Source organism: Leucopleurus acutus (assembly GCF_964270905.1).
Source record: "Leucopleurus acutus genome assembly, chromosome: 8".
Lineage (NCBI taxonomy): Eukaryota > Metazoa > Chordata > Mammalia > Artiodactyla > Delphinidae > Leucopleurus > Leucopleurus acutus.
Genome location: NC_139151.1, coordinates 72075379 through 72101311, shown reverse-complemented (window position 1 = coordinate 72101311; position 25933 = coordinate 72075379). Strand labels below are relative to the sequence as shown.

The 25933-nt window shown below is 46.1% G+C and overlaps 1 protein-coding gene across 2 annotated transcripts; it reads right to left on the bottom strand.

The window, feature by feature from the left end:
* Window positions 1-659: 659 nt before the first annotated feature.
* Window positions 660-12032, bottom strand: LDHA (lactate dehydrogenase A). 2 transcript variants are annotated; one of them, XM_082845131.1, is made up of 8 exons: window positions 10025-10102; window positions 9644-9793; window positions 7484-7601; window positions 6341-6514; window positions 5348-5521; window positions 4565-4682; window positions 2446-2569; window positions 660-1746 (listed from the first exon to the last, which is right to left on the bottom strand). In XM_082845131.1, exons 1-8 carry the CDS (start codon window positions 10085-10087, stop codon window positions 1582-1584), a joined length of 1086 nt encoding a protein of 361 aa, XP_082701257.1. In that variant the 5' UTR covers window positions 10088-10102; the 3' UTR covers window positions 660-1581. The 2 variants fall into 2 exon arrangements, with proteins under 2 accessions (XP_082701257.1, XP_082701256.1); XM_082845130.1 differs by lacking the exon at window positions 10025-10102 and adding an exon at window positions 11942-12032 and having other exon boundaries at window positions 665-1746.
* Between the last annotated feature and the right edge of the window lie 13901 nt (window positions 12033-25933).

The following is a 25933-nucleotide window of genomic DNA, read 5'->3' as shown; positions in this document are numbered from 1 at the left end:
TGTCACGTTGATACTGGCTAATTTATTGTATGAAATAATACGAAGTAAGGGTAAATCTTTTTTTTTAAAGACTGAAGATGCATCAAAGTCTACAAAAGGCTATAGGAATAATTGCACATTTCTTTGGGGGGTAATTAAAAAGTTCTTAGATAGTGGTAATAGCTGCACAACTATGTGAATCCACAGAATTGTACGCTTTAAAAGGGTGAATTTTGTGCTATGTAAATTATATCTTAAGGCTGTTATTCTTTTCAAAGCCTATATGAAAGCAAATCCTATTATAACAGCTAATTGTCAAGCCTATGTAGGTTAGTCTTGTCCTTCTACATTTGAGACACATTAAAAAACAAAACAAAACATAATTCTTTCCCTTATCTAGCTCTCAAGAAGGAAACTTCGGAAAAAAAAATCCTGGAGGAGTGATGACCATAAAGTTGTTCTAGTTAACCTCTGTAAGTATGGTTTTTAGGACTGGAGAAGGTCACAGTTATAGAAATATTTTAAGGGAAATCTAAAGAAAATTTTTGGTTTTTTTTTTAAAGAAAATTTTTGAGTAGACAACCACCAGGACTATTTGGTTTAAAATTGTTAAGTACCATTATGTTACTGCCTCCAGAGAGTAAAGGTTCTTAAAAATTTCTGTCCCCCTGTAGTGGCAAAGTACCACTGCTTATGTTCAGTTGGCAAATAATGTTTTTTACGTTCATGTATAGAATGTTACCTGTGTGAACTGTAGGGTACAAGTTATGATCAGCACTATAATCAAGTTAACTCAGTACTTTGGGCCTTAGTATATTAAAACAATTGATTACAATGGAAATGGTAACAAAACAGCTAGTCAATCTAGTCACACCCTTAATATATTAATTCTTATTAAAGTCTGGTCATTAGAAACAGCACCCCTTAAAAAATCATCATAGTGTTGCCCAAGAATAACCTAATGGCTTCCATTAATGTAATTAACAAATAACAGCTTTATCACTTTGTATCTTAATAAATTAGCAGAGTAGTCACTGTTCAAGGTTTATTTATTGTTTTAGTTGGTATAACAAATACTTGGCTGCATTATTTATGTTGATTTTTCTTTTTTACATTACATGGCAATGTATACTATTCTGATACATATAGTACATAAAATAAGATTCTTTAGAACAGTTATGCACAAGACATGCAATACTGGATTTATCATCAATCCCAGAATGTGATTAATTGGAGAAAAAAAAGTTGGACTAGGCATCTTGGCTAAAGGAACCAGAAGTTATGTAACACAGAGTTAAATACACATCTGGTTTGAAGGGCAACTGCAGCATCTGCAACACTGTCAGTGGTACCTCTTGAGGAAGTAGAACTATTTTACACAAACCAATTTAGGACAACACAAGATAAGTGCCATGCAGCATCAGGATACAGCTGCAGGGTTTTATGAACCATTCCTATTGCTAATGTTAGGAAATTGATGTTTTTCCTAGGCTGTCTTAACATTACTGCTTTAGTCACAGATCAGATATAAAGGACAATATGCACAACCTCCAACTAAAATCCTATTGTAGCCTAGACAGTGAAGTGGTATGATATTAGACTTTAAAACTGCAGCTCTTTCTGGATCCCCCAAAGTGTATCTGCACTCTTCTTCAAACAGGCCTGTTCCTCAGGAGTCAGAGTCACTTTCACAACATCTGAGATTCCATTCTGTCCCAAGATGCAAGGAACACTAAGGAAGACATCCTCTTTTATTCCATACAAACCCTGAGGACGAAATGAAAAATATTTTACGTTTTTTCTATGCATTCTGGGATCTCCCAAGAATTTCATTCTTTACAGTTATGAAGCTTACTTAATAAAACTTGATAAGTAGAAATTCCTTTCCAGAATTTCAGTTAGGATGTAATGAACAGTGTAAAAGAAAGTCATTAACATAGCAGCAAGATTTCCATTCTAAAAGAAAATCTAAATTATTGCCATTATCCATCGTACTTTGCAATTTATTTTTGGCTGCCCCGCGAGACTTGGGGGATGTTAGTTCCCCAACCAGGGATCAAACCTGGGCCCTCAGCAGTGAGAGCACGGAGTCCCAGCCACTGGGCTGCCAGGGAATTTCCCATTTTTATTGTATAACACTTTGGTAACTCTAACATGAGTGTGATTTCTGTTTTTCCCAAAGGAAAAAATTTGTTTTATAGTCTTCCACCCATCTCAACAAAATTGAGTAGAGTCTTTCAGTCAACAAGTTATCAAGTATCTATGTGCTCAACACAGTATTGGTGGACATTAATCCTAAAGCTCAACCATGTCTTTTCAGAAAAGAAAGTCGCAGGTGCATTAATTTATTTCACTTAAATCAATGATTGAGCACTTAACATTAATTGCTTTCTCAGAAGTTTTTTTTTCTTTTAAAGAACAGGAAATGATGGCATTCAAGTAAAACCTATTACTACATAGACCTACCTTAATCATGGTGGAAATCGGATGCACCCGCCTAAGATTCTTCATTATACTTTCTGCCAAATCTGCCACAGATAGTCCAATGGCCCAGGATGTGTAGCCTTTCAGTTTGATCACCTCATAAGCACTGTAGGGTAGGGAAGTGTAGGGAAGGACAGGGAAGGGTAGGGAAAAGTAGGGTGGGAGGAACAAAGAAAAAGCTTTCACTGAACATATGCTTTATAATAAATCACTTTTATAGTAAATAATACTATATAAATATAGTAAAGTTGCATTATATACCTAAGTGTAACCTTTGCACATGTATGCCAGGATATTATGTATGGGGATGTTCACAACAGTATTGCTGGTAATAGCAAAAACCTGGCAACATGCCCAACGCTCTCCAAAAGGAGAATGTTTAAACTGTGGTATACTCATACAATGGACTATCACATAGCTGTGAAAACAAATAACTATAGCCACATGCAACAAAATGGATGATTCTTATAAATGCAATACTGATTTTAAAAATGCAAATCCAAGATTACATATAGCATGCCTGACTTGGGATTATCTCAAGAGTGTGTATGTTGGGGGAGGAGTACACAGGGAGCAGTGGGAGGAGCACAGAATTCACTGTTTCCAAGCACCAGCAGACTAACTCCAACTCAACAAACGCCACAGTTAGTTGACAGCGACTGTCAACACTTCTTGGGTTGGATGATAGGTTAACAGGTTTTAACTAAACAAATACAAATAAGAGGGCCTTGCCTACACCCATCATGATTCATTCTCCAATTCCATAAACTTGAGATCCACACATGGCTACCTTATTTAAAGTAGATAATGCCACTATGTTGAAAGTTTCCCTATTTGAATAATTTCTGACAGTTAATAATTATTTTCATTTTTTGTACCATTATGAATATATACCTTGCTTAAAACTTTATAATCATCTGAATAAATAAGAAGCTAGCTGTGTTTCTACTCAGAGACTATTATAAGTTTTAATTAATTAATTTATTTATTTATTGCTGCGTTGGGTCTTTGTTGCTGCACACGGGCTTTCTCTAGTTGAGGCAAGCGGGGGCTACTCTTCATTGCAGTGCTCGGGCTTCTCATTGCAGTGGCTTCTCTTGTTACAGAGCACGGGCTCTAGGCCCGCGGGCTTCAGTAGTGGTGGCATGCAGGCTCAGTAGTTGTGGCTCACGGGCTCTAGAGCGTAGGCTCAGTAGTTGTGGTGCACAGGCTTAGTTGCTCTGCAGAATGTGGGATCTTCCCAGACCAGGGCTCGAACCCTGTGCCCCCTGCGTTGGCAGGTGGATTCTTAACCACTGTACCACCAGGGAAGTCCCTATATAAGATTTAAAAATTCTTATTCCTAACTAAATGAATCATATGCTTTTGAAGACTGAATCTCAAATAGGGTAGACTTAATCTAACTTGATTTATCTTAGTTTACATTACAAATACAGAAAAGATTTATCATACTGTAAATTGATAATTACGGCAAATAGACTGTAGCATTAATGTCTGCGATTTTTGTTACTTTTCTGTTTATTTTTACAAACGTTCATTAACAACTAGAAATGAATAACTGTAAAGATGAGGGAAAGGTTCATAGATGTATAAAGCCAGAGATTCAGCATCTGTCTTCACAGCCCTTCAATAGTTGCGTCAATCTGCATTTACACCAAGGCTTCCTTGATTGTCCCAGCTGTACGTGGTCTTTCTCTCCTCTAACTGTTGATTGGCAAGTCAGAATGCACTACTGCCTAGAATATCTCTTCGTGGCCTAAACTGCCATTTTAATATTTGACCACGTTATAATGTCTGCGATTTTTAATCCCTTTGCCTGTTTTATATTATAAGCTTTAACAAAGCTTTAGAGAACAAGTTTTCTGACAGAGTAACCAAATGCAAATGCTATTATTTAATCTTTTTTTTTTTTTTTTTTTTTGGCCACGCCATACGGCTTGCAGGATCTTAGTTCCCTGACCAGGGATTGAACCCACGTCTGCAGCAGTGAAAGTGCAGGGTCCTAACCACTGGACCTCCAGGGAATTCCCCAAACTTTTAATCTTCTAAATAAAAATAATAAGTTTCAACCTTCTGTGTTACAAATTATGAGATCTATTACCTGTCAACCACCTGTTTGTGAATTGCTTTCCAATGTTCCTTATCTGCATCAGTGCCTAATTCGGGGTGCAGATTCTTCAGGGAGACACCAGCAACATTCACTCCACTCCATACAGGCACTAAAAGCAATACAACAGAATTTATTTATTCCCATGCACCAGCCAGCAGACTAGTAATTCTGACCCATTCTTCTAAAATTGTCTTTTCTTATCTAAGGAGGATTATCTCCTTTTGGTAGGTGGTCAAGACTACCAATACTCTAACTTTTAGATTTTCATTGATTAGATTATGTAAAGCTAAGAATTTTCACTATATTCGAATCTGTTTTCCTAACTTATTGAGATATTATGAGATCGTAAGAGGAATTTTCTTGGCATAAGGAACTGAGAACTCTGCACAAATTATAACATCTCTCACCTGTGATAATAATAGATTTCTTTCTCATACACGCCACTTGGATTGGCTTACCTTTTCAGGATCAAGCAGTTTGAGTCCAAATAGCTGTGATATTAAATGAAGTATCCTAAGCACTATCATCTTATTTAATATGTCCATTATAATAAATAAATTTCATTCCCCATCCCTTATACCAAAAAATGTCATACAAAATGGCTTAAATCTTAGCAATTCTTAGCATACAATGATACCAAAAGATAAGATTTCTGGAAACCATCTGCCCTAACGAATGGATATCTGATTTAGGCTCCGATTTAGTAACAATACTCCTGTCAATTTTTTTTACACAATTTCTTGAAAACAATAAGAGAAAATAAGTTATGCTTACCACTAGAGTCTCCATGCTCCCCAAGGATCCATCCATGACAGCTTAATGGGTGAACTCCCAGCCTTTCCCCCATGAGGTAACGGAACCGGGCTGAATCCAAATTGCAACCGCTTCCAATAACACGGTTTTTGGGAAAGCCGCTTATCTTCCAAGCCACATAGGTCAAGATATCCACTGTGAAGAAAATATTTAGGCACAGATACTACGTGAATCATTAGATAAGGACTGACTACTCAGGATACATGGCTCTGTATAGATCTTGATATTGATCATGACCAATCAATATTTTTGTTAATATTTTTAAGCCTCTATACTGTGTACAATATAGCAAATACATTAAGTATTCAAGAAGTGTAGTTTAATGAAAATAAGTTGTGCATCAATAACACATTATTGGGACTTCGTGGGTGGTGCAGTGGTTGAGAATCGGCCTGCCAGTACAGGGGACACGGGTTCAAGCCCTGGTCCTGGAAGATCCCACATGCCGCAGAACAACGAAGCCCGTGTGCCACAACTACTAAGCCGGCGCTCTAGAGCCCATGAGTCACAACTACTGAGCCTGCAAGCCACAACTACTGAAGCCTGTGCACCTAGAGCCATGCTCCACAACAAGAAGCCACCGCAATGAGAAGGCTGTGCACCGCAATGAAGAGTAGCCCTGGCTCGCCTCAACTAGAGAAAGCCCGTACACAGCAACGAAGACCCAACGCAGCCAAAAATAAATAATTTTAAAAAATAAATAACACATTATTCATAAACTTATTCCTTATCCAAGATCTTCTTAGGCAAGTAACAAATTTTAAAGTGCAGACTACATTAATGGCATTGTATCTCTTTTAACGTTTTAAACTTAACTATTTTACAAAAACACAAACTCACTCCCAGGAGGAAAATGAAAAATATGAGAAATAAATATATATACAGATTATGATCTATATTGATACTATCAGTTTTACTCTAGCTCATCTATTTTTATGCCATTCAAAGTCTCACCTGGATTGGAAACAACAAGCAACTTGCAGTGTGGGCTGTATTTTACAATATTAGGGACGATGAATTTAAAGATGTTCACATTACGTTGGACCAAATTAAGACGGCTTTCTCCCTCTTGCTGACGTGCCCCAGCTGTGATAATAACCAGCTTGGAGTTTGCTGTCACACTATAGTCTAGACAAAAGAGAAACAATAACCAGATTAAGGGCTTTAAGAAAACTCCAGCAAGTTTGTTCCATTAACTTTTTTAATGGACAGTTTTATCAGTGTTTTGCCTGTGTGGCATATAAATGCCCAGACTCCTCCTTTTTGGAGTTTTATCACTGTGGCCACTTACATGGAGGAAGAATACATCAACACCTTCCTTGTATTCTGGTTTTAGTTATGTGGTTGGCTTTATATAACAATGATTGGGGGGAGCTGAAAGAAATAAAATTTATTTCATACTCATATCAAGTGAGACGCATCCCCCAATTTTTTGCCACCTGAGGTCAATGCTCACACGCTTCCATACTCCTATTTCTACTTAACTACTTAATGGTGGTCATACCAGCTCAGGGATAGGCTCTTTTTTTTTTTTTTTAAGCAGGGGCAACTGTACTCTTATCAAGCATGTCTTGCTTCTAGATACCCTATGGCACAGGGTGGTTAACCCTGGGTTGAAGATAATGAAGGGAGTCACCTGTCAGATAAATGGTCAATGATTTTCATGTGTCAAAACAGACTCTATTAGGGCCTATGTCCGTTTCCTGGCTGGTAATTGTAAGGTGTGATAGGGTTACGCCAAGAATATCTGCTGAACAGACTCATTTGCCCTAGTCTCAACCTTGTGTTAGTGTATGAAAGGAAGCAGTGGAAGTAAGTATATATTTAAATAGTTGAGCAATGTGGCAAAATATGGACCTACGAAGCTTTGCTAATTACATTCTAATTCAGATGCTTTCCACATCATGGACAAACTGGATTTCCATTTAAAACCATTTGCTGGAAATTCAAACATTGATATCCATAGGTACCAATGCAAAATTGTTCAAAGGCTCTCTTATCCTGTATAAAAAAGAAATCTTTGAAGAGCTAGGATTCTCAAGCCTGATAAAGAATTAAGTCTAGCATAGAGTGTAATACAAACATGTTGAAATCAACCTTTGCCAGAGACGATTTTTGGTGTTCTAAGGAAAAGGCTGCCATGTTGGAGATCCATCATCTCTCCCTTCAGTTTGTCTTCTATGACATCAACAAGAGCAAGTTCATCTGCCAAGTCCTAAAAGACAAAAAATTTTCAGTTTAATGGAAAATTGCTATTTCCAAACTTTTAAAAGGGCATGCAAAATTTCTATATTTCTGGAGTAGGAGAGTCAGCTACTTTATTATCAGGACAGACCTCAAAGTAGAGGCAGGCCTCCGTTTAAGAGCTGACTCCCAGATGACCTATACATAGGAAAAAGCACCGACCCTCTCTCCAATCGTCTCTCCTCATTGGAGCAACCTCTGCAGGAGGTCCACCACTACTGTACAGAAGCAGAACACTGGATTGGCAGTGACTAACAACCAATTATACAAAACTGCTCTATTTAGTCTCTCAAATTCAGTTTTACACATTGATTTTAGGTTGTTAGCCATTAAATAGATATTGATTAGTATTAAGACTTTAAAAAGTGATATTCTGGATCATTCCCTGGTTACATGTTTTCCACATACTAACCAACACTAACAGTTTTATTACATAAAGACAGATTTGTGCATTACAAAATGTTGGTGAAAAATATCCTTTCAGGGGCTTCCCTGGTGGCGCAGTGGTTGAGAATCTGCCTGCTAATGCAGGGGACACGGGTTCGAGCCCTGGTCTGGGAGGATCCCACATGCCGCGGAGCAACTGGGCCCGTGAGCCACAACTACTGAGCCTGCGCGTCTGGAGCCTGTGCTTCGCAACAAGAGAGGCCGCGACAGTGAGAGGCCCGCGCACCACGATGAAGAGTGGCCCCCACTCGCCACAACGAGAGAAAGCCCTCGCACAGAAACAAAGACCCAACACAGCCAAAAATAAATTAATTCATTAATAAACTCCTACCCCCAACATCTTCTTATAAAAAAAAAAAAATCCTTTCAGATGAACCTTTAAAAGTTCATAGGTGCATCTCAGACAAGGAGCACCAGCAACAGCTTTAATACAAATGGAATGAGGACTAAAACCAAAGAGGTATACTAGCCGATCCACCCCTAATCATCTACAGTATAATGAGTGGTCTGCCAGTTACTGCCAGTTACTCTTAGCCACACCTGAGTTAGGGGGCATCACAGGTGTTTCATAGGCGTGGGAAAAATAAATGACATCAATTTCTGAACCAATGGGGAAAGAATAAGAGTTGGTATACTATGTGGTCTAAGAACATATAGAGCAAGCTGTGTAGTTACAAGACCTTTGCATAGCTCATTTCTGCCTTCAGTCCCTTCTCATTTCAATCCTTTTCTGTTCAGAATCCAGAATTCATCATTTCACTCTCTTATTAGGAACTCCAAACCTGAACTTAAAAGGAATTAATTTATGTGTTTTTGGCTGTGTTGGGTTTTCGTTGCTGCGTGCGCACTTCCTTTAGTTGCGGTGAAGGGGGGCTACTCTTCATTGTGGTGTGCGTGCTTCTCACTGTGGTGTCTTCCCTTGTTGTGGAGCACGGGCTCTAGAGCGCAGGCTCAACACTTGTGGCGCACGGGCTTAGTTGCTCCGCGGCATGTGGGATCCTCCCAGACCAGGGCTCGAACCCGTGTCCCCTGCATTGGCAGGCGGATTCTTAACCACTGTGCCACGAGGGAAGTCCCCAAAAGTACTTTTTATTCATTCACAAGTTCTCTTTTTCTAATTAAATTTTAGCTCCATAATTGGTACCAAAACTGCTATCCAAGGAGGGGGGCAGAGGGGATTAACATGGGTGGAAGACTTCCCACATTCAGTTTAATTTTTACCACGTATATATATCAATTTCAATTCCAAAATTACTTTTAAATAATTTTAGCTTGTTTAAAGGCATGGACTCTACTTTTTCATTTGTAGGCAACTAACGCAGGTTAATAAAGCACAGTGAATTTAAGAAACTGGGTCTCCAGCCTAAAAACCTTTAATTTTTGTAGTTTAGATACTCTTGGTATAGCATCATGTTTTACAAGTTTGTTTCACATAAAGTTCTTTGAATGAGTGCATGAACCTAAATATCTGTATATACAATGTGATAATGCAATTCTTGGAGAGTGAGTGGAGGATGGATGGAGTCAAGGTATCCTTGGCTTCCAGAGTGATAGTCTCTCACTTACCTTCATTAAGATACTGATGGCACAGGCCATGCCAACAGCACCAACACCAACCACTGTAATCTTATTCTGGGGGACATGTTCTTCCTTAAGAAGATTCTGAATCAGCTGATCCTTGACAGTTGCCATATTGGACTTAGAACCGAAAGGAATCTATAAGGGGAAAAACGTGCACTGTCACTGCATCCTCTTTAAATTAATGCTTATTAACCAAACGTGTTCTGAAAAAAGCTTCTTTTGCTTCCTTTTGGGGTAGCTGCCACTAAAAATCACAAGAGATGACTAAAAAGGGAGAGGGAAAAAACTTAAAGATAGACAAAGGAGAACTGAAAGGCCTAATGCCAGGATCTGGTCTGACTAGGATCTTGGTGTAAACGTCCTCACCTTGGCGTGGAAAAAAAATATTGACGTTTGGGTGTAAGTATAGCCTCCTGAGGGCTCACTCATCTTGACTTGTTAACTCCAAGTGGAGCCGGCCTTTCCTCAAACAAGATCACTGTGAGCCGCCCGCCCAACTCTACTCCCGTCACCAGGACTCCTGCCAAGCCCCTTCAGGACCACAGGTACGTGAGTAAAGGGCCTTTGACGGCCTCACTGCGTTGCCCACCGCCAAGGTGAGCTCTGCTCATGCTCAATCCCTCGTTTTCTTCTTCCTCACCCCAACCCCCGCCCCCGAAGAAGCAGCGGAGCCCGCGGATTTTACGCCCCGCCCAGACCCGGAAGATTAGCAGTTACCCCTCCCCCACCCACCTATCCATTCAGTAACCCTAAGCGCAAGCGCATTTCAGAGTGCTAGTGGCCGCCGGCTACGGAGACGTGGGCCCTAGACCAGACAGCACAGCGGATGCTTGCGAGACCCCGCCCGTGAGCGGACGTGACCAGAAACTATGCTGCTCTCTGGGTCAGAGTGAGCTCAGAATCAGACTTTAGACTAAACTAGCGCTCCTACGCACACACGAACAACGTGAAGCCCGGCTGGCAGCCTCCCCGGCCTGGCGCGCTGCCAGAGCCAGATTTTAAATCGTGATATTAGGAACCCGGGACTGTTAACCAACCCACAGGGAGGCACCTCGTGTGGCTTCCGCCGTGATCCTCGTTGCAAAGGCGTGAGGCCCGGTATGAGGAAATTTTGTTACTACAGGAAGCTGAAGAGGCCTGAAGCCTGGAGCCCTAAAATTAACAGGTACTTGGTGGAACCCTCGATTTCCACAGCCGGGGACGGGGGCTTCGGCTCTGCTAATCCAAACCTGCACTGCATTCACTGGAGAGATTGTCGTAGATTGCATCCCGAAAGCACCACGTCTAATCTTGACGCTGCCCCAAAGGGCAAAAATATCCGAGAGGAATTCCAGGCAGGCAGCCCAGAGTCACCAAGCTAGAATCGAGTCTCTCCTTACAAATCACTGCTATTTCTAGACAGCCTTGTAAGGTTTCTCGCAGCCTGACAGGGGGAAGGGAGTTCTTTCAGCGGACATCTGGTTTCACCAAAACCTAAGCTCTGGGCTGCAGTGCTCCGTTCAATGTGGGGATACCCGCGGGTGAAGCCCTGAAGAAAGAGAGTCTACGCCCCAACTCTGCCACCCACTCACTGTGACCTTAGAGATGCCCCAACCAGTCCCCCATTTGTCAAAAGGAGGGGAAGGTACCGGATGATCCTCCTCTCATTACATTGTCTGAGAGGCGGGAGAGCTGGTACCCTTTCGGCTTCAAATTTGCATGCACCATGTCTAGCATAGCGCCCTATAACATCGTTAGCTGCTTAACACGTGTAACTTGCGCAAAGAGCGACCTTTAATCTGCAGGCAGCGGCTGCCCCCAAGGAGCCCACCTCTCGAGAGTCCGAGGGTTAAAATACAACCCGAGCGGCACCCAGCGCCTTTCCGGCTTCCAGGAAGCCGCCCAAGACTGCTGAGGCTTTTTCAGTTCCATGGACTCCCGGAACCCGACTTCGAGTTCTGTGCTGTTTGCTCGTTTCGAGCCCGGAGGTATGCCCTCACCCCCACCCTTCAGACCTGTAGTCTCCGGGTCCTTCTGCATCCACCCAGGCCTTCGACCTCAGATTAGGTGCGGCCACCTCCTTGGTTCCCCAGCCCGGCCAGAGGCCACTGTGCCCACTTAGAGCCAAAGCAGGGTGCGGCCGGGCCCAGAGCCCATTTGTGGCATGAGCCACCGCCCAGGTCTCAGGACTTTGCCTCTGGGAAGCAGAGCCCACCCCTCCCGTGAGCAGGCAGCGCGGGGCCAGCTTAGCCCGAAGCAGTCGCTCTCCCCCTCGGGCGCAGTGCGCGCCGGGCCCGATCATACCGGGAGTACACGTCGGGCGGGCGGGCGTCGGCGGCAAGCGGCGATGGACCCGGAGTTGGCGGCAGCTGCTCGGGTACTCCGACTCGAGAGCGGGAGGGGCCTTAAATAGAACCGCGAGGCTGACGTCAGGGGGGAGCCGGGCGGACGTGCGGGAACCCACGTGTGGGTTGGGCTGGAGGCGGGCTCCGGGCGGGGCGGTAGAGAAGCCGCGGCTGCGCGCGCGCATCCTGAGGACCTGCAGGCTAACCGACCCATGTGCGCCGAGACATCTAAAGGGCTGTCCAGAGCCACGCTACCTCCGCACTAAAGTCCGGGCCAGAGTCATCAGCCGGGGTCAAGCCGACCTTCAGTTTCCTCTTCCATAAAATGTGAAAGTTACTCTCAAGGAAGGCTCGATCTGAATTTTTGCCGCTGCTGCCCAGTGCCCAGAACAGCTCCTACCACGTCATAGACACTCGACAAATATTTGTTGAAAGAAAGAAAATGCCTAGCACACCGTCAGTCTGCTTACCTAAGTCGAGCGATTTCCAAAACTTGACACTGCTTGTCCCCCACTGCTAAACCTTCCAAGTCCCACAGTTCAAAAGTAAAGCTTCAGCCTCTCTGGTCGGCACACCCTACCGCCCCACCGGCCCAGCACCTTGTGTCCCAGCCACGCCTAAGAACAGTCTGGGGTTTTTTTTGTTTTTTTGTTTTTAGCATATCACATTAATTTTACCTCCAGGCCTTTGCTCACGCTGGTTCCCGGCCGGCCTTCCTCCTCCACCTCTTCCAGCTGTACCCATCTTCTGCTACTCCCCCCACTCCCCCCCCACATACACTTACAGAGTCGGTATCTCCCTCCTCTCTGCTTCCACCACCCAAGTCTATACATCCTTCAAACCTGTTTGCCTTCGAGGTGTGTGTGGCTCTGCTCTCCCACCTGCGGGTGAGTCTCTTAAGGGCATGGGTAAGTCTATGTCCTCCCTGCACCTGGGGCACCAATTTAGCCGTCAGCTCTGAGAAAGATCCCTAATCATGGCTTCCTTGGTTTTGAAGGGAAAACTCTAACCTCATCTTCAGAAAAACAGGGCATCTCTCTAGCACATCCTAATCGTTTTCCCGTCCCTCCAGGAGGCCTGGAGGAGCCCAGGAGGCCAGGAGGTTTAGGGAGGACCTAGGCTGTCTCCCCAAACACAGAGCTGGAGGGGCTGAGGGCCAGCCACAGGTTCTCCAGGGTTCCTCAGGGCAGGGAGGACTGCAACAGTGTCTGTGGTTCCTCAGTCTTTGCAACAATGTCCTCATTCAGTCAGGGCTGGGCCCCTGGCTTCCCATCAGTGCAACCGCAGCTGTCCGGAGGAGGACGGCAGAGCATGGAGAGCAGACGTTAGGCTGGGGAGACGGGTAGGAACCTTCACCAGGAGGGCTCTGGGACAACCTCTGAAGATAATCTAGGCAGAAAGTTTGCAGTCCCCTAAATTAAGGCACCACTCCAAGCGCAGCTTCCTTCTTCTCATGTAGAACAGGAGCTTCTATTTAACTCTACAAATACGAATCAAACAAGTACCATTTACTCAGCACCTCCTGTGTGTTAGGCAGCAAGCTAGGCAATCCCCATACTCATCGTCATTTTAATTCTTTGGAGCAGGCATAATTATCCCCATTTTTCAGATAAGAAAACTGCAGCTCAAAGAGATTACTGACTGTGCCAAGGTCCTGCAGCTAATAATTGATTTCAGCTGGTACTTTCACCCAGGCTGATGACTCCAAAGCCTGTGATTCTTCTTCTGTATAGGATGTTGTCCCTCCCCCACCCCTTACCCCCCAATTCCACAAAGGTCAAGAAATTATATAGGGGGCCCAAGCCAGTCCCAGGCTCAGTTTTCAGTGAGAGGCAGTGGGTGGCAGTGGGTGTCTCTGCCTGTCTGCTCGAGCTGAGACATGGGTCTCCGCATCCTCAGGCTGGGACTTACACCATTGGCACTCTTGCTTCTCAGGCCTTTGGCTCGGGCTGGAATATATACCACCTGCTTTCCTGGGTCTCCAGCTGGCAGACAGCAGATCGTGGGACTTCCCAGCCTCCATAATCTCATGAGCCAATTCTTTACGACAAGTCTCATTTTATATATATTGCTTCTTTCTCTGGAGAACCCTAAGTAATACAGTATCCTGACTAATGCAGTCCAAACAGAAGAATTTCTATATAAAAGTCAAAGCCGGGGGTGGGGCAGGAAATTGCTTCAGAAGGCAGAACAGACTTCTCACCCTGACCAAGTGTTTTTTTTTTGGGGGGGAGGGGTGGCCTCTTTAAAAGGGAAAATCTCACAGAACGGTGGTTTGACCAGGGGACAGGCTAGCCTCAGAGAATGGGTGCTACTTAACATCCAACATAAGATTTTCCTAAAGTGACCCTGGCCAGAGAATGGTGTCTACCCAAAACACAGAGTCATTCCTTTATCCAGTAAGTGTTTATTATCTTCCTCCTCAAGAATATTCAATGGCTCCTCAGTCAGTGGCCTCCAGGATAAACTTCAAATTCCTTGGAAAGTCACACTAGGCTTTCTATAATCCAGTGCCCACATCCCTCTCTGGCATTATCTCCTATTTTCCTTCATGCCAGTCCCAAGGGTACTTACCACGTTCCCCAAATATGCCACCCACTTCCACCTGGGCGGTTCCTTCAACCCACATGATGCCCTTCGCACCATCCCTGCCCACCCACACCCCACACCTCCATAGATCAAATGCTGTTCCTTGTATTAAATTAGTTCTTATTGCTGTGCATCTCTTTCTCTCGGTACACTGTAAGCTCCTAATGGACAGAAACTTTCTCATTCATCTCCACATCACCAGCATTTATCTGTTTAATAAATGTATTCTGAATTATGTGCCTGCTGTGCAAAGGGCACCATTCTAGGTCTAGGGATACAAAAATGAATAAGACAAATTGATAAGCCTTCAAAGCTTTCTCCACCATTTAGTGGAGAAAACCAACATCCCCCTCTATAGTTAAAGTGCAAGATAGAATGTAAACTAACACAAAAGATGTAGAAAATATTGCTCTAGTATTCAGAGGAGAGAGAGGTCCTTTGGCCAGGGATACCGGTGAAGCATTCTTGGAAGAGGTGGGATCTGAGCTCAGCCCAGAAAAAAAGTTCAATTAATGAAGATCAGGTGTTGAGAAAGCAGAGCCCAAATACCTGGAGACAGGAAATTCAAGGTACGTCTGGTGAATCTTTAGCTTTAAATGCCAGGCTGAGAAATTTGGGGGTTTGGGTTTTTGGTTTTTGGTGGACAGTGAAAGTCACTGAAGTTTTGGGGAAATGGGAGAGATAGGGTGAAAGCAAGGTGGTTGAAAGGTGATGGGGGAGGGTCCTGAGTAAGGACATTGTTACACAACAGAAAGCTTCAGAACACACACAGCTCCAACCACCTCTGCACAAAACATACTCTTCTCTGACATACCCTACATGTCCCCATGGCACCTCTGAACACTCGCTGACAGCCTGACATTTTTTCACCTTTTCCACAGTTGCAAAGCTGATGACTTTCCTAAGGTGCAGGGTCCAAGATGCAGAGAGCCTCTTCCATCTCCATCCCTGATAGGCCAGGGCCTGCTGCGTATGTGCCAAAGCAGAGGCTTCTCTCTCTGGGAAGAGAGCAGGTGCCTGCCCCTGGGAGACTGCTTCATGTCATCGCCCCAATCGCATCTTCTTCTCGCATGATGGGAGGGGAAGCTGAAGGCTCCAACCCGACCCCAAGTTCTCCTGGGTGCCATCTCTTCTGCTATCCTGATGTCTCCCTGCCCCCAACTCCTTCTTCTCCCCTCCTCCAAGCTGGCTCATCCTCAGGCACTAGATGCTCCCTCTGTTTCCCTTTTTGGCTTAGACTGTCATTCCCTCCAGAGTTCATTCCTGACATGATCCCCTAACAATCCCCTCAGAAACCCTAAACTCCCTTTGCTGTATACTGAATGTTTATGTCCCGCCAAAATTTATATGTTGAAACCTAATTCCCAATAGAATAGTATAATATTTAGAGGTGGGGCTCTTAGGAGGTGATTAGGTCATGAAGGTGGAGACTTCATGAATGGGGTTGGTGCCCTTATAAAAGAGACCCTAGAGAGAGCCCTTGTCCCTTCTGCCATGTGAAGACACAGCAAAAAGATTGCCATCTATGAACTTGGAAACTGCCAGCATCCTGGTCTCGGACTCCCAGGCCTCGAGAACCATGAGAAATAAATTTCTGTTGTTTATAAGCCACCCAGTCTATGGTATTTTGTTATCGCAGCCTGAACAGACTAAGGCATTACCCTTCCAGCCACTTTCTACCCCAGGAAAGAGATAAGACCTGTGCCCTTTTCGCTCCATCCTTCCCTGGCAGGGAGTTAGGCCTCAATCTTCCACCCCATTGATGGGTTCCAAGGCAAAGACTGACACCAGAATATAAGGGGCTCCCAAACTGAGGCCTTCCAATAGCAGGGCTGCAGAGGGAGTCCCAGGGCCTCTCCAAGCCAGACAATTCCCAGTGTAACAGAAGATGTCCCTTATCTAATCACAGCAGGGGAGGACTGTGGGAAGCTGCGACAGCCTTTCCCTCTGACAGGTTGGGTGGCAAGGACAGTGACAGTGGTGGCTTGGCAAAGATGAGTGAGCAACCCGGTGAAGAGGCAGCCCTGACCTGGGGTTCTTGCCCCAGCTTTGTCATGGGCCTCTGGGTGACACTACGGCAGTCACATTCCCTCTGTAGTCTCAGCATCCCTGCCTCTAAACATAAGAGGGTCTCTCTCTTCCAGTTCAAACATCCCAGGAGGCTCTGAGCCAGGGAGTTGAGCCTCCACACACACCTTCATTTTTCCAGTTTTGCTCACGACCCAGTGGCAAAGGCTGCCCCCTACTTTGGAAAGTGACTGGGGCTACTGTGGGGGTGGAGACAGACATCCAAGGCTCCTGGCTCCACCCATGGCAACAGGAAATCCATGCCTGGCACTCTCTTGTCCCCATATTAGCTCCAAAACGGGGTCCAAAATTCCCAAGGCACTGGTGGGTATTGGATTGTTAATAAAAAACAGTCTCACAGGGCTTTGAAAGTGAATTACTGATAATAGGAACCCATCTCTTTGATTCCTGTGTAGATGTTTCAAACCTTCACCAGATGGAGAATTACATTCCAAAGCCTAGCTCAAAAAAGAAGGGCAATTTCCTCTAAAAGTCCAAGAGGATCAAGCCAATTGTAAATATGAATACCACCAGGGAAGTGTATTGGTAATTTCCTGGGGCTAGGTGTGGGAAATGAATGGAAGTCTTCTTAGCTGTGCAGCTGCTGACTGCAGGGCCCCCTCACTGAAATTTGGGTCCTAGGTTTTTGTTTAAACTGGGGTACACAGGCACTCATCTAGCTGCACCTCACAACGCAGGCTCTACTGGAGAAGGAGGCCCTCTGCCCTGTTATTTGAGCCTGCTCAGAGCACCCTGACCCGAAAAGGTACCCCACCTCATTTTTCCAGGGTACCAGAAGGGAGCCTGGGATTCTGTTAAGAGGAACAAAAGAGAGCTCCTTTGACCCCCAGGAGGGACCACAGGCTGTGATGGGTACAGACATGGAGAAGGCTTCCCTGCAGCTGGGTAAAGCTCATCGGGCCTTCTTTTATGTGTAGCTTGGTTGGGGGGGAGGTTCATATCCATTCTCTCAAGGCATTTTTACCTCAACCGAGAGAGGAAAGCAGAACAAGAATTTTGACCTCTGTTTTACTGGTGAGACTACCAAACCTCAAAAAATGTAATTGCAGGGGCTTCCCTGGTGGCGCAGTGGTTGAGAGTCCGCCTGCCGGTGCAGGGGACGTGGGTTCATGCCCCGGTCCGGGGGGATCCCACATGCCGCGGAGCGGCTGGGCCCGTGGGCCATGGCAGCTGGGCCTGCGTGTCCGGAGCCTGTGCTCTGCAACAGGAGAGCCTACAGCGGTGAGAGGCCCGCGTACCACACACACACACAAAAAAAGTAATTGCTTCACGCCCCTCATAGCTGGAAAGCAGCCAGGTGGATTTCAAACTCCTGGTCTAGTTTTTCTTCTCCTATGCTACTCTGCCCCTCTGTCTTTCCTGGGGTGCCTCACAGCCTGGAAAGCAGTTAGCCCTTTGCTTTCCGAATATCAAAGGACAAATGTGATAAACACTCCCCAAGGTCCAGACAGCTCATCTGCCCACAGGGCTGCTTCAGGGCCCTATCTAATAATCTAACCAGCCTCCCTGTTCCTGGTGCTCCATTAGCCTGGCAAAGCCCACATGTGTGCAGGGCCAAGCTCTGCCCTCTGTGCAAACATACTTGCAGCGTCAGGCTGTCTTAAAGGACATTTTAACTGAGCTGATCTTCCAGTTTTAGCCACAGAAGGGATGAAAGCCTAGGAGAGGCCCTCACAGCCTTGGCCCTCCTTTACCCACTGAATCAGTGAGGGAGATCAGCCCCTCACACCTGCCCCTGCTTTGCTTACACTGCAGGGCCTCTCAGCAATCCGATTGGCCTGCAGGGCAGACATCATAGCGCAGTGGGGAAGTAGGGCTGGGAGAAGGGAAGGGAAGGGAAGGGAAGTGCTCCTGACTCTACCGTAGTGTTTCAGGGGTGGTGATTAAGACACAGGAACCTCCCAACTAGTTTAGCGTTTTCTTCCCTGCACCAGACACCACGGCCTTCTCCACCAGCCTGGGCTGCTTCCTTGGCACTGTGGGTGTGGCTCTACTCCCGGCTTGGCTTCTGGGGTTTTCCACTGTACCAGAGCCACTTCGAACAAGCCCTGGCTTGGGACTGGCAGCTTGGCGGAGAGGCCTCGCTCAGCAGGAGGCCACACCCCAGCCACTGAAGCCACAGGATTGCAGGAGGCCGCTTCAGCAGAGAGCTGTTCTCACAGAGCTCCCGGCCTCAGCCTCCTCTGCAGCCCCCTCGGCTGCAGGCTCATGGTGTCACAGAGTCTCCTCCCAGGCTGAGTTAGTTCTCCAGCAACCAAATTTCTCTTCCTCATTTCCTAAGGGAGGCTGCCTGGCAGCCATAGATGGGCACAGCCTGTGCCAAGATCTCCATGGTAACCAGGGGCCACAGCTTCCTGCCTTGGGCGACGATCCAGAGCGAGCACCCTTGGCAGGGCTCCCTTGCAGACTCCAGTGGGGCTGAGTGTCATTCGGGCCCATCACACCCCACTGTCGTGCCTGGAACTTAGGAACAGCCTAGGGAGGAAGCCCAGCTGGGTTTCCCTGGAAGACTTCGGACCCAGCAGGAGTTCTCTGAGAAAAGTCTTGAAACGGGGCAGGCTAGGAAGGCTCTTCTTTGGAGTCCACCAACTCCCTCCCACATGGAATTGATTTCTCAGGGCAGGCTGTGAGGCTCTGGTGGTAAACCTTCTTTAGGGTAATGGGTGAAAGTTGAAAATTGCACAGTGTGTTAGTTGCCTTTAGACTTTGCTCTCCCTGGCAGAGGAGGTGCTGGTGATGCAGGAGATAGTTTGCCATGGATTAGGCAAGAATCCCAGGGCCTTGTTACCCCTACCCCATAAAGTGGCCCCTGAGGCGTTTGAGGGGCTGGCAGGCTCTTAACCAGGGTGGGTGTTTATCAGTGTGGAGTCAAAGTGACAGGGAAGGTAGGGTGGGTGCCCCGGGAGCAGAGACGGAGCTAAAACTCACTGCCTCAGTGTCAAGAACTGGGGCGGCCTCTTCAGAGAGATTCTGTTTCCAGGAGAAAACCAAATCAGAATGCCAAGTGGAACCGCTCCTGGTATGACCCGCTCCTCCTCTCAGCCCTCTGTGCGCATCTCCAGGGGGGAGCCTGAAATTCAGTTGTGTGGATAGTGGACCGGGCAAGGTTCATAGCCTTCCCTGCGCCCTGGGGCAGTCCCTCTCCTGTTCAACTTCTTTTCCCGGTCTCTGAGGGGAGTTCGGTTTTTGCTCAACTTGTGCCTTGGGCTTTTGTGATGCAGAATCAATCCCTGGTTGGGGAAGACTGTGTATTTGGACTGGTAGTGGAAGGGAGGATTTGGGTCTACAGGATGTTAATCTGTATAATAAAGAGGAAGAGAAAATATCTCAAGGGAATTTTGGAGGCAGTGGAGGTGGAAGACTGGAAAAGGGTTGCCTTAACTTCTGCCGACTGAGGAAGGGAGATTTGAGAGTAAGGAGAATTCTTGGTCAATGCTGCTATGGACATCACTGTCGTCTCCACTCTCACTTTGCCAAAGGGCGAGCCTGGGATTTGAGCTATTTTGAAATTACTTGTGATGCTGAAGGGTACTTCCTAGTCAGTGCTAGGACACCAAACCTCGCGGGTGCAGACTTTCTGAGCATTGCAATAATAATCACTCCCATGTTTACTGAACATTTAATATGTACGTCCCCAGCACTCCTACTAAACCCTTTAAAAGCACTGTTTAATCTTCACAACTGCCCTGTGGAGTAGGGCACATCATTACTCCCGTTTTCCAGAAACAGGAACTGAGTTTTGGGGAGGTGAAGGCACTTGCCCAAAGTCACACAGCCAGATGTGCTATAGCCAGGCTTCAAAGACATGAAAGCCAGGTGGCATCTGGGCAAGTTCTCTGCAGGGAGACCAGGTGCAGCTACTGCCCGTGACAGCAGGGACAACGGGGAGTTCCTCTCAGGAAATTGCTAGGCCACGCTGAAGAGGGCTCTCTGTGGAAGCTGCAGCCTCTCACTGACCTAATGAAGTAGAAAATCAATGAAGTTGACACCAGGCACCGCTCCATGGAGGCTGCTCCCTCACTGCTCTGAGCAGCAGGGGTGCGCCGGGGGCTGGCGTGATCATCTCGGACAGCTCCTGTCAGCCTGTTTTCCTGCCATTTTGTTAGTCCTGGGACAGAGACGTTGGGGAAAACAAAGCCCAGATTGACCCTTTCCGAGGAGGGCCCTGTCTATCTTTCTGTCCAGGCCTTTCAGAAAACAGACATCCCTGCAAACTCCTCCACTTGGAGAGATACTCTGCACATCTCCTAAGGGACAAGGAGGGGCAGATGGCAGAGCCTCCATCTGTACTGCATTCCTCTGCTGCACCAAACTTACTGTCCTTCAGGAAGAGGGTCTCCATGGGAACCTCAGCTTTGGGAGCCAGTCAGGTTCAAACCCTGACATGACTCCTACTGCCTGTATGTTTCTGGGCAAGTCACTTTCTAAGCCTTATGCATCTTTGAAATAGGAAAAACAAGGAAATAGCTCAATAAACCATATTCCTATCTCAGGAAATGAACTGAGGAGAGAGGCAAGTTTGTTGGCCGTTTATCTATTTCAGACTCTAATAGGTTCAGAGCATTCTTCCTGGCCCTGCGCCCAGGCCGAGCCTGACCCCTTCCTCAGGTGAGGATCTTCTAGAACCTGCACATAATGACTGCTTTATCCAACCTTTTTTTTTTTTTTAAGATGCTTTATTACCTAGTACTAAAATTGGTTGTATATACAAGGCTGGGCTGGTCAGGGAGGGGCTGCAAGTTTCCTAGTTTTTTTATGGCATACTTAGCTTATGATGTAAAGTACATGGTTGTTTCTGGCCACCCTACGCTGGCTGGTCTCTGCCCCTTGCATGGATTCAGAAAGGCAACCCCTGCCCGCGGGACCCTGGCCTCCTTCGGTTTTGTTTCTCTCACAGTTTGGAAAGAGAGGCAGCCATGCAATGTCCGGACAGCAGCAGGGTGAGGCCCATGTTTCCAGGGGGCAGGCCTGCTGTCGTCTCTCCCTCAGTATGGCTCTTTCCTTTGGCCTCACACTGCTCTGGGTTTGACTCCCGATTCCACCACTCACTATGAGAACTTGAGCAAATTACTTCCTCTCATGGGGCCTCTGTAGAATGGGGATAATACCATTTTCATAGGTTGCTGTGAGGTTTAAATGTAAAGCACCCAGCACCCAGTAGGTGCCCAATAAATGTTAGCTTCCTTTTCGATCGCTGGGGGGCAATCTGGAATGTTGAAATGAAGATACTTCTGGGAAGCTCTCAAGAGCCCTGATCTAAGAAGAGGGATGGCCTCCAGGAGCTGGGAGAGACCTTTGATACCACCTGTTTCCCCACCTGTGCTCCCTCATCTGGGCTGGAGCTGTGCCAGGGGCAGTTCTGAGACAAGCGAGCGGCCTCCCTGAGGCTGAGAACTGAATGCTCTGTCAGTGACCAGCCCCTCCCATGTGCTCACCCTGCATCTCAGAGCTGCAGGAGCAAAGGTGCAAAGAAGGGGGCTCTCTGGGGGCAGAAATGCAGCTCTAAAGAGGGAGGCAGTTTCTAAAGGCCAGCTTTGCTCTTCTAGTGCCCACACTCTGCAACTCACAACTGGCTAACTCCAACCAGGCCCGAAGGATTTCTATGTCCATTCCACAAAAACAAACAGTGAGATGCCCACACTGGACAATCCTTAGTTTCCATTCCAGCTGGGGGAAGAGCACAGGCCCTAGGGTTTTTTTTTTTTTTGCAGTACACAGGCCTCTCACTGTTACGGCCTCTCCTGTTGCGGAGCACAGGCTCCAGACGCGCAGGCTCAGCGACCATGGCTCATGGGCCCAGCTGCTCCGCGGCATGTGGGATCTTCCCGGACCGGGGCACGAACCCGCGTCCCCTGCATTGGCAGGCGGACTCTCAACCACTGCGCCACCAGGGAAGCCCCGCTAGGGCTTTTTTAGAAAGAAATGTGCTTAAGTCTCCTTTCTGGATCATGTAGCACTAGCTAGCTGCAACTCAGCAGCATTGGTGTTCAGCAAGTATCAGTCATTGTCACAATGTTTGCCATTCCTGAATAGCACCGATACTACTCTATTCAACGTGCTTCTTTAAATTGACTCCCTATTTTACTTAGCTTCATCCCTAGCAAAAATGTGCCTGATATGCCAGTTACATTAAATATATATATATATATATATACACACACACATTAAAATATATAACTATACAATTAGAAATTTGAAATTCTCAGTCATCTGATATTTACTCAACCCCCTGCGGGTGTGCTAACCACACTTTAGAAAACACTGGGCTAGTGAACAGCTTAGCAGTGGGATCATGTGATATGGTCACACACACACCAGGGGAAAAAGCACGAGCTCAGTAACTTTGGCGTGCTCTATGACAAGGAACGGAGGATAGCTACTAGGGGTTTGGGTTGTGGACAAAGAATGCTGCTTGACAAATCAGTAAACAAAGGATGTTTTGGCCATCAAGTCATCGGCCACTGCAGTCACCCCCAACGGTGCACCCTGAGTGGACTCAGGATGGAAAAGAACAGTATGCTGGCCCTAGATAGTTGAGGTGCATATCAAAGGAATGATTTCAGTGAGCCCAGACTCTTGCACCTTCCCATACAGAGAAAAGCGCTAAATTCATTAACTTGAGATGTTTGTTTTTTCTTTAATTAGCAGAAACGTTTTGGTGTTCAACTACCTGGTTTGTTTTTGCAAAACTCTTATATATGCTGGCTCCTCTCTTACCTCTTCTGAAGGATCCTTCAGAGCTATATGAGAGGCTGTCTCTCGGGCTTAAGTCCTCAGTATGTCTGCCGAATAAAACATAAGTTTCAACTTTTAGGTTGTGCATTTTTTTTCAGTTGGTTTAGAGCAGTCATCTTATGGGGCCTTTAGTCATGAACTGGTGAGCATTCACCTCGACACTAAAATAACCACGATTCAACACTAGTGGATCTCTGGTTAAACGTGGCAGATTGAACTCATATGTTTATCTTAGTTCCTTCCCCAAATCCTACTAAAATAATGGGAAAAGAACATACAAACATATAATCACACAACGACCAAGAGACTGGAAGAGGAGACAACCGCAGCTGAGGTCTGTCAACCACATTTTAGAAAGCTGAAATCAGTGTGACTAACACGACAGTGAAATCTAAGTGGCCACAGAGGGAGGTGGTGAAGAGATGGAAGCTGATTTGCACTAGATGGGCTCAGGAGCTGGAGGGAGCAGGTTCTATGGAAGATAGGAGTACAGTGTGGGCCTGAAACAAGGGATCTAAGAGACTGGAGACTCCCGGATTCCTTCCCCACCTGTGCAACAAAATGACTGCCTCTTGCCTCCACCCTCACTGAAAATAAGGGGTTTACTCTTTGGGGAAATGCAATCAGGACGCAAGCAAAGTGGTGAGAGGCACTGGCGCATATGAGAATGTCTATAGACAGAGAACCCCCTTCCTGAGGCAATTCCCAGAAAGCTAGTCTCCAGGCTTATACTCCCAGGTAGAGACACAGCGGCTCCTTCTCTGGAGAGACTGAATGGTCTCAGAGAAAAGTTCCCCAAATACTGACATGTGAGAGACCTGGCTGGCAAAGCGGCTTCCCCCCAGTTACCCCGGTGGACGGCCTCTATTCGACAGACCTGCCTGTGCACATGGAGCTTCTAATCCACGTTAAATAACTTGCTCAAATATAAGGGCCAGCTGAGGGGTTTTACAGTCTGTTCAGAGTTTGGAGTGAAGTGGCCATAGGAGTGTTAGAAGATCAAGCCAACTGGAAACTGTGGTGAAAGAAAAGTTGGTCAAGAAAGTTAAGGGAACCTTAGGACCCTGCTCGGCTGTGATGCTCGATATCTTCTATTTGCCCTGCAGGTCCACTCTCTTCTTCTCCACCCTGCTCTGGGTCCTGAGGGGCTGACCTGAAGCAACCACACGGCAACGGTGCCCCCATGCCCTCTGCCTTCCCTGCAGAGACTGGGGGAGAGGGAAAGTGAGATGGAGCCCTCCCTGTGGGACTGTGGGTGGGTTGTGTCCCTTAACTCCTGTCAGGGTCTCTTCTCTCCTGGTAACCACTTCTTTCCATCGCCTCATCAGGCCTAGGCCTGGTAACTAGGATACTGCACTATAACTTATGGTTTCTCTCTACTCTGCCTACACTTTGGAAAACTGCCCCTTTATTAATCTCCTTAAATCACCCAATTTGAGGGTGCCATTTATTTCCTGCCAGGACCCTGACTGAAGCACCAAACAATCTTCACATTATCAAAATGTGAACACTGTTGATCATCAAAAAACTGTGAACTATATTGGGAGGCTGGAGAGAGGGAAATGGGAATAATGATAAGAACACTAAATCCTTAATGACCATAATAGTGGAGAATAACAAAATTGATAAAGTGAGAATGGTAAAATATAAGCTAAAAGAGTTGAAAGTGATTAATTCTGTGATGAGGGAAGTTGGTGGATTTGATGTTTTGGTATGCATCTTTCAGTGTTTTTGATTTTTTAAATTATGAGCATGAATAACTTTGCTAAAAAACAAAATTAATTTTTAAAAAGTAAAATGTCAGGAGAAAACAGGACAGCGAAGGTCCGTTGAATTCTTCTGAGGACCCAGCACATAATAGAGGCTTAGGCATCAACAGCAGAGCTGGAGCCCAGGTGGCCCTCCCTTAGGGCTTCAAATCCAAGAATCTGTGTCCGTCACTGCACTTCAGGAGAATGAAGCAGTCTCCCAGCCTCAGAGCCACATGTGCTTGTCAGTGTGTGGCCTGATAGCACAGATCTCCCTTTCTCCATTATTTAGAGCAGGGAGAAAAGAAAGTTCCAGCCTGCCTGAGCAGGGTGGGGAGACAGTAAGGCGATTAGGGAGAGAAAGGTCAATAGTTCGCAGCTGCACAGATTTGCTTTGAAGAGCTGAGCCTGAATCTTAGCTCTCCACTCTCAAATTGGAGTCAGGGTATTTAGGCAAGTCATTTCACCTTTCCAAGACTCAGTTTTATTAAGTTCCATGAAGGCACAGTCTATTCTACGCATCATCTAGGACAGTGCCTTTTCCTGACCCGGAGATTTTATACGGTGGGGTCTGTAGACTGATGTATAGTAGGAGCTTGATAAATAATCGTTGAGTGAATCCTAAGGATTAAGAATGTACATATAACATGGCAAATATCTAGCAAATAGATCTAATAAATATTAGTTTTTTTCCCTTACTCTCTGGTCTCTATCAATGTTGATATTTTATGCCAGCCTGAGTCAATAAGCTTTGAGCTGAAGCCAGGTAAAGGTAAATAATAATAAATGGT